The sequence below is a fragment of the Glandiceps talaboti genome, chromosome 14 (assembly GCF_964340395.1).
Source record: "Glandiceps talaboti chromosome 14, keGlaTala1.1, whole genome shotgun sequence".
Classification (NCBI taxonomy): Eukaryota; Metazoa; Hemichordata; class Enteropneusta; family Spengelidae; genus Glandiceps; species Glandiceps talaboti.
Genome location: NC_135562.1, coordinates 21614774 through 21631378, shown reverse-complemented (window position 1 = coordinate 21631378; position 16605 = coordinate 21614774). Strand labels below are relative to the sequence as shown.

The window sequence follows — 16605 nt, the reverse complement described above, 5'->3', positions numbered from 1 at the left end:
ACCAGATAGCAGCTACATAGACACTAGATAGCAGCTACATTGACACTAGATAGCAGCTACATAGACACTAGATAGCAGCTACATAGACACCAGATAGCAGCTACATAGACACTAGATAGCAGCTACATTGACACTAGATAGCAGCTACATAGACACCAGATAGCAGCTACATAGACACTAGATAGCAGCTACATTGACACTAGATAGCAGCTACATAGACACCAGATAGCAGCTACATAGACACTAGATAGCAGCTACATTGACACTAGATAGCAGCTACATAGACACTAGATAGCAGCTACATAGACACTAGATAGCAGCTACACAGTCACTAGATAGCAGCTACATAGACACTAGATAGCAGCTACACAGTCACTAGATAGCAGCTACATTGACACTAGATAGCAGCTACATTGACACTAGATAGCAGCTATATAGACACTAGATAGCAGCTACATTGACACTAGATAGCAGCTACATAGACACTAGATAGCAGCTACATTAACACTAGATAGCAGCTACATAGTCACTAGATAGCAGCTACATTAACACTAGATAGCAGCTACATAGACACTAGATAGCAGCTACATAGACACTAGATAGCAGCTACATAGACACTAGATAGCAGCTACATAGACACTAGATAGCAGCTACATTGACACTAGATAGCAGCTACATAGACACTAGATAGCAGCTACATAAACACTAGATAGCAGCTTCATAAACACTAGATAGCAGCTACATAGACACTAGATAGCAGCTACATAGACACTAGATAGCAGCTACATTGACACTAGATAGCAGCTACATAGACACTAGATAGCAGCTACATAAACACTAGATAGCAGCTTCATAAACACTAGATAGCAGCTACATAAACACTAGATAGCAGCTACATAAACACTAGATAGCAGCTTCATAAACACTAGATAGCAGCTACATAAACACTAGATAGCAGCTACATAGACACTAGATAGCAGCTACATAGACACTAGATAGCAGCTACATAAACACTAGATAGCAGCTTCATAAACACTAGATAGCAGCTACATAAACACTAGATAGCAGCTACATAGACACTAGATAGCAGCTACATAGACACTAGATAGCAGCTACATAGACACTAGATAGCAGCTTCATAAACACTAGATAGCAGCTACATAAACACTAGATAGCAGCTACATAGACACTAGATAGCAGCTACATAGACACTAGATAGCAGCTACATAGACACTAGATAGCAGCTACATAGACACTAGATAGCAGCTACATTGACACTAGATAGCAGCTACATAGACACTAGATAGCAGCTACATAGACACTAGATAGCAGCTTCATAAACACTAGATAGCAGCTACATAGACACTAGATAGCAGCTACATAGACACTAGATAGCAGCTACATAAACACTAGATAGCAGCTACATAGACACTAGATAGCAGCTACATAGACACTAGATAGCAGCTACATAGTGTACAAGATTTATGTCAATGCAAATGGATTAGACATATCTCTACTCAACCATGAATTGGATATATTTTGCAATGCCATGAATATCAAATATTAAATTTCTTGAAACTGTGCTAGTTGTAACATACAATGTATATTCATGGGTGTGTTTCTTTGAAGTACATGTACCGGTATGGTGGAGATTATACATGTAGGTTAATACGATTTGTGACTAATCAGTGATGTCATCTCAAGAATAATTTTACCACTAGGCTGCCTTTAGTTAAACAGCATTTTGATTTAAAATGGGTGAGTACAATGTATGCACAGTGGTTAGTAATTTTACCTCTAGGTTTAGTTAGGCAGTATTTTGAAGTGGGTGAGTATGAACAATGAACTGGTTTGTAATTTTACCTCTAGGTTTAGTTAGACCACATTTTGAAATGGGTGAGTATGCACTGGTTAGTAATTTTACCTCTAGGTTTAGTTAGACCACATTTTGAAATGGGTGAGTATGCACTGGTTAGTAATTTTACCTCTAGGTTTAGTTAGTCGCACCGGACGAAGTCAGAATTCAGATTTCAAGACTCAGATAGTAATGTCAAGTCAAGTATCTGGGCTATCAGAAATTCAAGAATTTCAGTTTATGCTGTATAGTTGATAGAGATTATTATTGTATTGCAGTAGCCCACAGACTCACTTGTCCTAGTGAGGTGTGAAAACAGACAGGAAACAGACCTCAAAATATAGTCCAAATATAAACAAAGGAGCTAATTTGCTAAGGCAAGTTACATGTAAACACAATACAAAGGTTGTCTCAGATATACTGTTGGTCCAGTTCAGTGCCATTATTACGTTGTATTGGATTTTGATGCTACATGTAAACAAATTCTTTTGATTGATTGATTGATTGATTGATTGATTGATTGATTGATTGATTGATTGATTAATTAAAAGTTGCAATGAAAGACACAAACAATCAGAAAATGTTTACATATACATATATACATGTATGCATCATTGCATGTAGACATATCAAAATAAAGTTACAATATGCATGACTGTATATTTCCCAGTGGTGTAAAGTTACAGTGTCACTGTGTGTATACTATATACATGTATGTGTATATTTGCATTCACATTGTACATCAGGTGTTTCAAAGAGGGTTAAATTGTGATACATCTGTTTCTGATCATTTGAGAGGCACAAGCTGAGTTTACAAGTGTTTTTATCTTTAGTGAAAGTGCTAACATGATATACTGTAAAATGCAGACTGAACTATCCTGTGAATTTATGTCATTACATGCCTTTGACATTAAAAATTGCCTTCTGACATTGTTAACTCAGTTGATGGCATAATAGGAATTTCATCAACATTTTAGTGTATCATACATACATGCACAGTATATCATTATTAATAGCATATTATGTGTAAAGTACTATGGTTTGAGTTCTGCCACTAGTAAGTGATATATGTATATGTTTCAGTACAGATGAAGCAAACATTTGATCACAAAAAATGTAAACTTGAAGCTTATCAAGTAGTTTTTTTTAATCATACAAAAACCAATGAAACCAGCTGACTTCTTTCCTATAGACCTTGTCCTTCTAAATAGTCCTTTCAGTTGACAGATATATTCAAATGGTAAAATTAAAAGATTGTAATCATTTGTATCAACCAAAAACTAGTATGCCAATATCGTTATATTATAGTAGACATGAAAAGACCTTGTACTGTGAAAGTACATGTATCTGACACTTGCTACATTGGCTAAATATAAATCACTCACAAGGAAAACTATTTTTCATTTGAATGACCAACAACAAAACTGTTTATCAGTTGTTAGAGGACACATGAGTCATAACAATGTTTCCCCTCCCCCACCCACTTGGGAATGTGTGTTATCAAAATACTTTCATGGCTGTAAATGTTTAATTCATTATTGTCACACAATCAGCGGCTGGGCAGGCTGCCATATTACCAGTTGCAAATTTTTGTTACCATAGCCCCCTTGACACTACCTTTAATTTCAACCATGGCAAGAATTGGTAGTCTGTGGACGTGGGACTATTACATGTGATTTCAACCCTTGACAAGAATCCAGGTAGTCTGTAGACGTTTAATTTCAACCCTTGATAAGAATTGGTAGTCTGTGGACATGGCACTGCCATTAATTTCAACCCTTGATAGGAATTGGTAGTCTGTGGACGTGGCACTACCAAAGTATCATTAATTTCAACCCTTGATAAGAATTGGTAGTCTGTGGACGTGGCACTACCATTAATTTCAACCCTTGATAAGAATTGGTAGTCTGTGGACGTGGCACTACCATTAATTTCAACCCTTGATAAGAATTGGTAGTTTGTGGACATGGCACTGCCATTAATTTCAACCCCTTGATAAGAATTGGTAGTCTGTGGACGTGGCACTACCATTAATTTCAACCCCTGATAAGAATTGGTAGTTTGTGGACGTGGCACTGCCATTAATTTCAACCCTTGATAAGAATTGGTAGTCTGTGGACGTGTCACTGCAATTAATTTCAAGGCATATCCATCTACAGACAAACTGTACATTCATTGCAATTAGTGTTATAGTTCAACCAGGGAAAAGAGTATCAAAAGTGTTCATATTCCAGCAGCCACTGAACTGTGTTTTTGTGAAAGGTTTAACTAGTTAAAACCTAGCAGAGTTCCCCAGCTATTCTACTGATATTACCCACCAAAATATTGGACAGGTACAAAAAACTACAATTCAGATACATGTATAGAAAATTATGGCAAACTTTACGTCCCCCTCTTAACTAGTCTACATGTAGTTCCTATACAATACGAGTTATGATTACTATGATCATCTCTACAATCGTCTCATATCTTTTATATTGTGATGATGATAAGTATTAAATCATAGGAACTAGACTACCACCTATCATACTGGGATTCCCATCTATATAACAAAAACACTGCCAGAGTGTCAATTTACCAAGATCCCCAACAAATTAATGGTACAAAGTATGGAAATAATTGGAAATCTGCATGCAAGTTTTGTGAAGTTTCCTGTATGTTACCAGGGTTACCAAACATTGACAAAAACACTGTACATCATTGAATTGCCCATGTATTGTACCAGATTTACCAAACAAATTATAGTTACTTAGTTAGGCTATATGAAAATGTTTTAGTAGAATTTCTTCTATAATGTTACTAGAGTTACGAAACCTTAGCAACAACAGTGATGAACAGAAACAGTCAGTCTATTGTTGGGTTTAGAGATATCATATATTGCTATTAATCTATTTTGTGCATTTATGTTTTCTTTACTAGATACCTTCAACCCCCAGTGTGTTTACAAGATAAGACAACCATTTATACACAATGATGCATATACAAGAGTCGTAACGTTTGGTGACGAAGTAAAATATAGTTGGTTATCATCGTCATCATCATGACTGACGGTTATCAGCCATTAGAATCAGAAACCACTAGTCTGGTTGATGATGGAGGTGCTACGAGAGATATGGGTGGAAAACGTGAAGTAGAATGGAGCAAATATGGTCTAAGTGATGATAAACAAGGGAGCGATAGCTATCAAGAGGGTGGTCCTCATGTACAGGAATTATTTGATGAACAACAGGTAAGGACATGTCATCATTTATCACAGTATAGTTATATAATATGATATGATATAATACTAGCCATTTTTATCTTGTGACTTGCCATATATCAATATTGTTATATGGTAATTTTGAATAATAATTTAATTATGATATTACACACATGTGGTCCTGTGATTAACCTCTGACTGTCTTGCACTGCTGCCAGGGTTCAAGCCAGTCAGGGTTTGGTTATTTGATGGAATAGAACTAAAATCAAGTTAAATGTATACTTCTATGGTAATAAATCATGATGTCACAATTTTCATAAATTACCTTTCTACATATATACAGTATATCTGTATAATTCTAATAATATATGCAAATTTTTACATTGGGCGTTTCAAGAATTGAAAGTGTTGATATTGTGATAACACCTGCACTTACTTATAATGACACAACTGTGTATACTTATTACTACTCCATGGGTCCATCACTGAGAGAACAAGATTAATATGTCCTTTTCAAAACAAACAGGCCTTGTCCAAAGACCTTAGCCAATCAGAGGTGGTTCAGACCTTGTCCAAGGACCTTAGCCAATCAGAGGTGGTTCAAACCTTGTCCAAAGACCTTAGCCAATCAGAGGTGGTTCAGACCTTGTCCAAAGACCTTAGCCAATCAGAGGTGGTTCAAACCTTGTCCAAAGACCTTAGCCAATCAGAGGTGGTTCAGACCTTGTCCAAAGACCTTAGCCAATCAGAGGTGGTTCAAACCTTGTCCAAAGACCTTAGCCAATCAGAGGTGGTTCAAACCTTGTCCAAAGACCTTAGCCAATCAGAGGTGGTTCAGACCTTGTCCAAGGACCTTAGCCAATCAGAGGTGGTTCAGACCTTGTCCAAGGACCTTAGCCAATCAGAGGTGGTTTAAATCTTGTCCAAAGACTTTAGTCAATCAGAGGTGGTTCAGATCTTGTCTCCAAGGACTTTAGCCAATCTTGGTTTGTTCAGATCTGTCCTAAGGACTTTATTGTTACTGGTAAACGTTCTGGATACTAAAGGGTTGTTCAGTGTCGACTTGATAAAACAAAACATCAAATTACATTTCAGATCATTTCTTAAAGTAGCCATATGGATGAGGACTGCGTATTTATTTTGGATTTTTAATTTATAAAACAATTTTATCATGAAAATCGAGTTTAAAAATCAACAACATTGTATAAGCCTGTGTTTGTAACTCAAAACATTGCAAAAATTGTACATACAATAACAAACATTTTACACATTTATTATGCTTTTACAATTCATTGAACTACAAATAAAATCTTGGCATATGTTGTGTAAATTCAAAATTCAAAATAAATACCCAGTCCTCATCCATATGGCCACTTTAAAGTTTAATATTAAACTGCTATTAAGACATTTTTCACACAACACAGGCTTTCATTTTAGATGTTGAACTTTAGTAATATTAATAAACCTACTTGTAGAAATAGGCTTAAACATACACAATATGTAATGAATGGATACTAGCCTGTGGAAAAATGCTAAAAAGACTCATAGAACAATAAAATGATAACATGATCATGGACACTTAGTAATCACATAGAACAATGAAATGATAATGTGACTATGAACACTTGGTAATCACATAGAACAATAAAATGATAATGTGACTATGAACACTTGGTAATCACATAGAACAATAAAATGATAATGTGACTATGAACACTTGGTAATCACATAGAACAATAAAATGATAATGTGACTATCAACACTTGGTAATCACATAGAACAATAAAATGATAATGTGACTATGAACACTTGGTAATCACATAGAACAATAAAATGATAATGTGACTATGAACACTTGGTAATCACATAGAACAATAAAATGATAATGTGACTATGAACACTTGGTAATCACATAGAACAATAAAATGATAATGTGACTATCAACACTTGGTAATCACATAGAACAATCAAATGATAATGTGACTATCAACACTTGGTAATCACATAGAACAATAAAATGATAATGTGACTATGAACACTTGGTAATCACATAGAACAATCAAATGATAATGTGACTGAACACTTGGTAATCACATAGAACAATAAAATGATAATGTGACTATGAACACTTGGTAATCACATAGACCAATCAAATGATAATGTGACTATCAACACTTGGTAATCACATAGAACAATAAAATGATAATGTGACTATGAACACTTGGTAATCACATAGAACAATAAAATGATAATGTGACTATCAACACTTGGTAATCACATAGAACAATAAAATGATAATGTGACTATCAACACTTGGTAATCACATAAACTATCTGTATAATCTCAACAATCATATACTAGTATACTAATTTGGTCACTTGTAACCATGGTGATCATTAGAGCATAGGGAATTAACTGAAACTCAGATCTTTTGGTGTGTGTATTATATTTCCATGGTAACTAATGTGTGGGTGGAGATTTAATAGAGGAGTATTTTGTAAGTGTTTGGTGAAATAATTTTGATATTGGAAAAACTATGTAGGTAACGAATGTTAATGAGGCTTGTGAGACATCTAGTGGTAATCAGAGTAAGAAAGAACATGACAAGAGGAATCAGACAGATGGAGAAGAAGAGGGAGAAATAGAGATAGTCAGGAAGAAAGGGACACAGAAATAGACAGGAAGAGATAGGAGAGTAAGAAAGAAAGACAGACAGCAAGCCAGACAGAGACAGACACAATAGTGAGAGGCAGGGAGGAGAATAAGAAATAGCACAAAAAAGAAGAATGTACGGTCTCCATCTCTGACTGTCACAAAAGATTGATTTGATAATCATACACAGACTTGACAGACAGTGACAGGTGGACAGACAGACAGACAGACAGACAGACAAACAAATGTTAAAGTGTATGTAAATTGGTTTCCAAACTTTCCGACTTACTGACTACCTGACTACACAGTGTGTGTACGTACGCTAATTTGAACCGCTATTCATATATTTCATGAGAACGTCTATGTAATTGAAGGTCTGATCGGTTGTCAATCTTTAAAGGATTTTGTGAAATCATCATTACCAGAAAAAATCAACAGTTCAGGAACGGCCAAATAATTTATTGATGGTGAGCACTGAGCATACACTGCATTCCAGGGTAGCAGGGCGAGGTCTACCGCTAGAGCACCCAGTACAGTTCCGCATGACGTGTGACTAGACACGCTCCGGGGAACACGCTAGGAATATAGTATTAGTAGTATACAGCCTGACAAACCTCTGGCTCTGTTCTCACTCTCAGTCACATCCAACTGCTCTCAACCTTGCGAACAATGCATTAAATTTTGCATTTATAAATGACTGGTCTTCATTCACTGACAAGGAAACCAAAGTCATACAATAAGGTCATGAATATGTCTAAAGGGAAGTGCACTGTACTATAGTACCATAGTACGTACGGGTATGAGCATCATGATATGAGCGTGTTTTTTTTTTTATTCAACGGCACGGGGATATGGGCCAGTATGAAGACGTTGCTATTTCAAGTAAAAATCCCCATTATGTGGTACGAGCTCGTAACGTTATACTAGTATGTTCTTTGAAAGTGTCATTTATGTTTCTTATCTGGTAAAATAACTTTCAATTCAATTCAACAGATACACACACATACACACTAACACTATAACAGCTGGACAGACAGGCAGACAGACAGATAGATAGATAGATAAATATATAGATACAGTAACACCTGTGAACAGACAGACATTTACAGCTGATCAGCCCGACACAGTGACAACTAAGCAAACAGACAGACAGTAACAGAGCTCGACAGAGACAGTAACAGTTGGTCAGTCAGTCAGTCAGACAGACAGACAGACAGACAGACAGACAGACAGACAGACAGACAGACAGACAGACACTCAATAACACTGAAGACAGACAGGTAGGAAAGGGGGGAATAAGAGAAATACCTGAAATTTGATAATGAGATATAATATTGATCTTATCTTCATAAAGTGAGGTGTATGAATAACAATTTACATTCAAGAAAGTGTGAAATTCCCCCTGGGTGTCAGTGAAACCAGTTAAAGTGTGTTTGTTTTAAACGACTTCATATTTTACAAGTAATAACCACTGTGTATTAATGACACAACAGGTAATTACTTTGATTAAACTAGACATTTAGTTAATATATCATTGGACACTTCTCATCACAATGCTAATCAAACTTGTCACATCATATTTCCAATAATACACGCTATGATGTAGATTGAGATTTCAGAAACAGAGTGAGAAATCATGTAACAGTAAGCTAGGTTCCCTTGGGTTATACTAGAATAATTGTAGTGAGGAGGCCAAGTAAAATGACAGGGCAACTCAGGCAGATGTCTCTACTGAATCAACCTAACAGAACATAGCAGTGTATTGTGTCACATCATATTTCTATTTGTCTATTTATCATAATACAAAGGGCCACAATTAAAATTTAAAGCAAGATCCTATACATTAGGACTCTCATATGAAAAGAGAAAGTGGGAAAACTGTAACTTTGATTGCTCCTGTCCCTGCTGTGAGCAAGAAGATGAAACATTTGAACACTTTCTCTTTTCGTGTGAAAGCCTTTCTACCTATCGTCACATCCTAATGAAGAACACAAAAGATCTTTTACTTAACCATACAGAGACAAACCTATATCAAGATTTTATACAAGGCAAAGAACTGTTAAGCCTCTTTATAGGAGACAGTACAAAAAATTATAACATTTTATTATGTAAAAAAATTGACAAATTTATCCAGCAATTTCTAAGTAGTGCAATGGAACATAGGAAAACCTGTTTAACCTGATGGAGAATTGTAATTTTTTATCTCTTTCTTTCTCTCTTATTATTTCTTTGAAGTTATTATTTGCTATTTTAACATGATATTTAAATTTTTTTGTATGTATTTGATTTATGTAAATGCTGCTCCTAATGTTTTTAGTGAGCCCTGATATAAAAGGGATGCAGAAAATAAATAAATAAATAAATAAATAAATAAATACATATATTGTGAAATTGCTAGTATGCAGTAAGGAGAGCATTTGAAAGGTAAATCAATGCTGCAGAAACATCTCTTGTGGTTTAGTATTAATAATAGATCATTCTGACAAGACAGCCAGTAATCATGTCTTCACCTGGTCTATCAGAAAATGTAAGCTATGTGATAAGTCTGTGGCAATGTATCTGATAAATCTGTGGTAATGTATGTGATAAGTCTGTGGCAATGTATGTGATAAGTCTGTGGCAATGTATGTGATAAGTCTGTGGTAATGTATGTGATAAGTCTGTGGCAATGTATGTGATAAATCTGTGGTAATGTATGTGATAAGTCTGTGGTAATGTATGTGATAAGTCTGTGGTAATGTATGTGATAAGTCTGTGGTAATGTATGTGATAAGTCTGTGGTAATGTATTACTGTTTGGAAAAAAAATGAAATGTATATGAATTTGAAGTATTGCAGGTTGATGATATGTGCAAACAAAACATTGATTTATTCCAAGGTGTATTGAGCACATCATACTTAAAGTGTACTTCAATAATTCATGATGAAATAAAAGGATTTAAATATTAAATATAACATGAACAGGGTTATTGGATGTAAGTATAATGTGCAGAGATGTGAATCAAGAACATATATAATCTATGAGTTTTATTATTTTTAACATGGCCCCTGCAAATTGTAGATAGTATAGGAAATTGCAAAATGTACATGATTTGAAATTTATAAAGGTACATAGGTAAACTGTTACTTTTAACATGGCCCCTGCAAATTGTAGACATTAATATATATAGCAAACTGCAAAATGTATGCATGGATGTGAAATTTATAGAGGTATATGTACATGTAAACTGTTACTTTTAACATGGCCCCTGCAAATTGTAGACATTAATATATATAGCAAACTGCTAAATGTATGCATGGATGTGAAATTTATAGAGGTATATGTACATGTAAACTGTTACTTTTAACATGGCCCCTGCAAATTTTAGACATTGATATATAGCAAACTGCAAAATGTATGCATGGATGATGGATGTGAAATTGACAGAGGTACATGTACATGGTAAACTATTAATTTTAATGTGGCCCCTACAAATTTTAGACATTTAATATATAGAAAGCTGCAAAATGTACACATGGATGTGAAATTGACAGAGGTACATGTAAACTTTTAATTATATCATAATTAATGTATTAATTAATGTACCACCTGCAACAACAATTGTTTTACTTTGTGTCTATCTTACAAGTCCAAATCTTGATTGCCACTCTTATATATCAGGTCAGATAAATGTATTAAGAGGTTCAATTTGTACATGCCTATGAAATCACTTGATACAGTCACTTGCCTTCAGAGGCAATAATCTTAGTTTCTAAGTGTCAAAAGGTGTATCCTTAGGAAGGAATTTAAATTGATGTCTTCCAACCAGAGAATATAGACATTATTAAACCATTCTCTGCAAGAGTACTAGGGAGAAAACTGAGCTGCTGTAAGCATGATATGGTTTTTTTTATTTGCTGTTTTTTAGAAATTGACAGTTAATGAGTTATAGTACAATGTACATCTAATGTCAGGTAGGACTATAATTCCTTTCTTGCTTCCACTCATAAACAGAAAGTGGTCATCAGTCATTCTTTAAAACTTGAAGGTGTAAAAAGATGTCATAGGGAGAACACAAATTCTGACATCCAGGCCTTTTAAAAAAATCTGTTGTAGAAATTATGCAATCGTGGTGGAGCATTTATATTTCCTTCTGGATGTATGATTCATACTGATACAGTTGTGTATTTTTAGGGAGACTAAGTAGTCATGAGAATTGTAACATATGTACAAAGATAATAGGCAATATTGGTGTAAGTATCATTTAGGGGAATTTATACAAGAATGGTACCATGGTGGTGGTGCATGTATGTATGTGAATTATTATCACTACATCTACAATTTATTCAAAACATGTGAATAAAGTCAATTGTTAGCATGATTAGATATCAAATTAAGGGCATATTTCATTTGTACAGTACATGTAATTAAAATTTTTAAACTCATAAATTATCCAAATCTTCTGGGTCAGCTGTCTCCTTTTTTAGAGCGATATTAAATATGTAAATTTTATTGAGTTCAATTTGCAGTGTGTTTGGTTCATCTCCAAAAAATTATTTCAGATTCAATATGTAAGAATGTCTCAATTTCACCTGATTTCCACCACTATAATTGAATCACACTCATACATAATATATTGTATATAGTATTGAATCTTAGTCTTACTCCCTCACTGTACTCAGCTACACTTTATAATTCAGTTCCCACGTACCATTGTCACAAATTTAAATCATACTTAATCTGTTTATGATTCATCCAGCTTTGATAGAAATTAAAGACATAACTATATTTTAATAAAGTCAGGGGGAAATGACATCTTGTAAAAGTCATCAAATTTGGAAATTTGGAAATTGAAATATAATTATGTAAACGTTCCTTTTTACTCTACATATACATGTATTAATTTTATTTAATTGTTGCTCCATGTATCTCACTAGTTGCCAAGCTAAAATAAAACAAGGTACCACATAAACTAATTTTAGCATAAAATTAGATTAAGAATTTCTGCATGTATTATATCTATGACAGACAGAAAAGAAATATTTGTTTTCAGTGTGAATTAAATCCCAAGATAATAATAGTATACCTGACTATTTGAATTCAAGATGGCTTCCAAACCATGTGGTTTATTATCATATCATATCATCCTTATTAGCACAGCTGAACTGATAAGGCTCAGTAGTGCTACCTGTATAGGCATGGTGTGGTGTGTGTCTCTCTGTCTCTCTCTTTCTCTCTTTCTCTCTGTCTGTGTGTAGTGTCAAAAACCACTAGACCATTTGATTTGCCTTCAAGTTGGTATTTGGTGGGGACATTACTTTTGGTGTTGCGAAATTGTTCAAGGCAAAATGGTCACATCACAGGTGTGTGATTTGGGTCTAAAAAAGTGTCATCTTTTGTAAAAAGAAAACTTAAGCTCAAAAACCATTTGGCGAATTGGTCCTAAATTGGTCTGAAAAGTTACTGGAATATTCTTAGGGATATGTAGAGTAAGAATATGACCTAATATGCAAATGAGGTCTAAAAATGTGTCTTTTTGATCAAAAATCTATAATTCCGAAATACATGTACTAAGCGCTGAGATTGGGCTGAAATTGAATTAGGATCCAACTTGGGATGTGTAGATGAAACTATATTCACACCGTGATGATTCCATCAATGATATGAAAATTAGGTCTAAAATCTAAATTTTGGTCAAACACATATATCTTGAAGTTGAAAACTACATCATGGTGAATGAAGCTGAAATGTAGTGGGGATGTTTCTGGAGGTGTTATTCTGCAGTTTTGTTCAAACAATTTGACACAACTGTCCCTAGCAACCATTACCATGCCCTTAGGGACTGTGTCATTTTAAAACTGACACACGACAAACGTAATTCCTTCATTTAGGGGGGAGTGGGGTAAGAGTTCATTTCGTTTTGCGTGCGACAAAATCGCAATAAGGATTTTGCATTCTTACTGAAATGGAATCAAACGAGGCAATGCTATTTTTCTTGAAAAAATGAGTCAGAAACTTTGCCGACATACATGGCAAGAGATGCATGTTGTTCTAAAATAACCGTATGGCCAAGTAACCTACCTAGCCAGGGAGTGATTTACAATAAATGAATCACAAAAACAACCTCTTTGAATGCTGCAAAAACATGGTTTTATTATTCACCAACACCTAAACAGAAGTTCCTGAATTCAAGAGACTTTTTTCCGTTTGTTGGGTCATATCACAACTATAAATGATGGTACGTGACGAACGCACATGTCAACCAATTTCTTGCGACTAGGATGATAAGCGCACAACCCAAGCAAGGCATTACACTTATTGTATGTAGACATTATCTCATTTAATACTTGTACCTGCAACTCTTGGTTTTTAAAACGTCCAGATCCGACATAGCTTTACGTTTTAGGATTACCTAATTCCAAATTCTAGACAGGTTAGCTGTTTAGACATGAGGAGATTCATCGTACCCAAATATAAACAACACTGCATGCCACTATGTAGGTAACGGCATGTGATCTTGTCAACGAAAGTTAACGAAGTGGGTGCATGATCAGAGCCAATCATTCAATCGTAGTGGCAACTTTTAAAGGACCTTCACGATAATTGATATGAATAGACTATGTGGAGAGGACGTTGTCAAAATCCCCCTACACGAAGGTTATAAGTTAGGCCATGTTGGGGTATAACGTGAAACTAATACGAATGTAAAGCCGGAAATTACCGATGACAAGTCACATGCTTGAGGTGACCTCTAAACTTGGACTAAACTATCGTAGATAGCATTGTATTGCAAATGTTTATCTTGGCACTAGAAATAGGTTGATTGTTTGACTGATGTTGATTCAGTCCTTCTATTAATGTGAAAATGAAAAGTTTGATCGCCTGAAATAATTATTCAGCAATAGTTTAGTAATTCCAAACAGATTTATAGATGTTTTCATGTGATAGTTGAAACATGCATGTTAAAGCCACCGCCGCGTCAACGTGTTCATCACTGTCGTGTCAAAATCAATGTGTATAAATTACGGAAACCTGCGAATAAAAACGACTCGACAGAAACAACTTGAAGGCTAAAAATCATGAGAATTGGTAAATACAATTTCCAGTTGAGACTATGTTTTGCAGAGACAGCAAAATGTTTTACAATTTGAATTGCAATTAGAGTTTGTTGTGTTTATTGATGTCATGGTATATGATATAAACATACATGTAGGACAGGTCGTTCATTTTCCCATTTCACATGATTAAGACATTTCGTTTTGAGGGGGGAGGGGTTAAACTGAAACGAAGAAATTATGTTTCTTGTGCGTCACTTTTAAAATGACACAGCCCCTTATATTATTAGAATTAGCAGCAGTGAAATGATTATGTTACAAAGATAGTAACAGGGATGGTAGGCAAAAAATGTCTGCATAGATGCCTAGCAACAAGACCACACCCATAGCAACAGCCAAATACAGTTGTGCTACAATGCCATTGGCGCTATTTTATAGTCAGTGATTATATGGGATAATAGGAGATTGGTCCAAGATGATCTACGTCACATGTGTTCTATGTGTGCCATAACAATTAGTTTAAAGCTCAGCTAAACCACTTCTCAGAAGGGCAGGGACTAATTATGAATGAACTTCAAGCTTCTCAGAATTTGAATTTCTATATATCATGCATACATGGAATATTAATCAGTTCCATATATACTGTATGATTCTAAGGATCAATGTGTCCAGTAATGAATGGCAAACATTTTTGATGGAAGGTGGGTCACAATGATAAAAACATGTTTTTCTTTTGAGTCACCATATATGAGGGCATCACTGTGTCACCATATATGAAGGCATCACTATGTCACCATATATGAGGGTATCACTGTGTGCCACCATATATGAGGGCATCACTGTGTCACCAGATATGTACATGTATGTGTGGGCTGTGTCACCCTATATGAGGGCATTACATGTCACCATATATGAAGGCATCACTGTGTCACCATAAATGAAGGCATCACTGTGTCACCATATATGATTATGAAGGCATTACTGTGTCACTATATGTGAAGGCATCATTTGTATTACCATATGAGGGCATCACTGTCTGTCAACCAATGGCAGTCAAATTCAGTTCACTATATATATATGAGGGCATCATTTGTATCACCATATGTGTGGGCATCACTTTGTCCTCATATTGTGGGCGTCACTATGTCACCATATATGAGGGCATCACTGTCGATCAATGGCAGTCAAATTCAGTTTATATATATGAAGGCATCATTTGTATCAACATATATGAAGGCATCATTTGTATCAACATATATGAAGGTATCATGTGACGTCAGTGTCACCATATATGAGGGCATCACTGTCAATCAATGGCAGTCAAATTCAGTTTATATATGAAGGCATCATTTGTATCAACATATATGAAGGTAATCATGTCAGTGTCACCATAGATGAGGGCATCATTTGTATTACCATATATGAGGACATCACTCAATCAATGGCAGTCAAATTCAGTTCTATTACTTCTAAAGAGGATACTCTTCTTAGAATTGAACTTGAATGAGAAATTTTGACACACTATACTTGTACTTAGTGAAACTTAATTATTAGCAGTGGTGAAATGGCCAGTAAAATGCCTTGATAAAACCTAAATCATGACTAGCAATGGTAAAATAATGATATCATTGTAGGTACACTCATGAATTATAGGCAAAATGTACATGTACATGGGATTGTATAAAACTGTCCTCTATATATTCCTATAAGGAAAATTGTGAGTAGAATTGGAAAATAAAAAATTTGAAACTGGCTTAGTGAATTAAATTAAATTATTTTCATAATTATATGGAACACAGTTTCTATCAGTCTGTATTTTCAAAGCTATTCATTTTGTTGCATATTTCAACAGTATAGTAACCAGA

General features: G+C 34.9%; 1 protein-coding gene across 3 annotated transcripts in view; it reads left to right on the top strand.

Annotated features, from left to right (window-relative positions):
* The window catches only part of LOC144445608 (solute carrier family 12 member 8-like), a 60518-nt gene that overhangs the window by 4078 nt on the left and 39835 nt on the right, over nucleotides 1-16605 (top strand). For all 3 annotated transcript variants that reach the window (XM_078135219.1, XM_078135218.1, XM_078135220.1), the window contains exon 2: nucleotides 4775-5084. In XM_078135219.1, the coding sequence (XP_077991345.1) occupies nucleotides 4896-5084 (189 nt within the window). In that variant the 5' untranslated portion in view covers nucleotides 4775-4895. The remainder of the gene's footprint in view (nucleotides 1-4774; nucleotides 5085-16605) is intronic.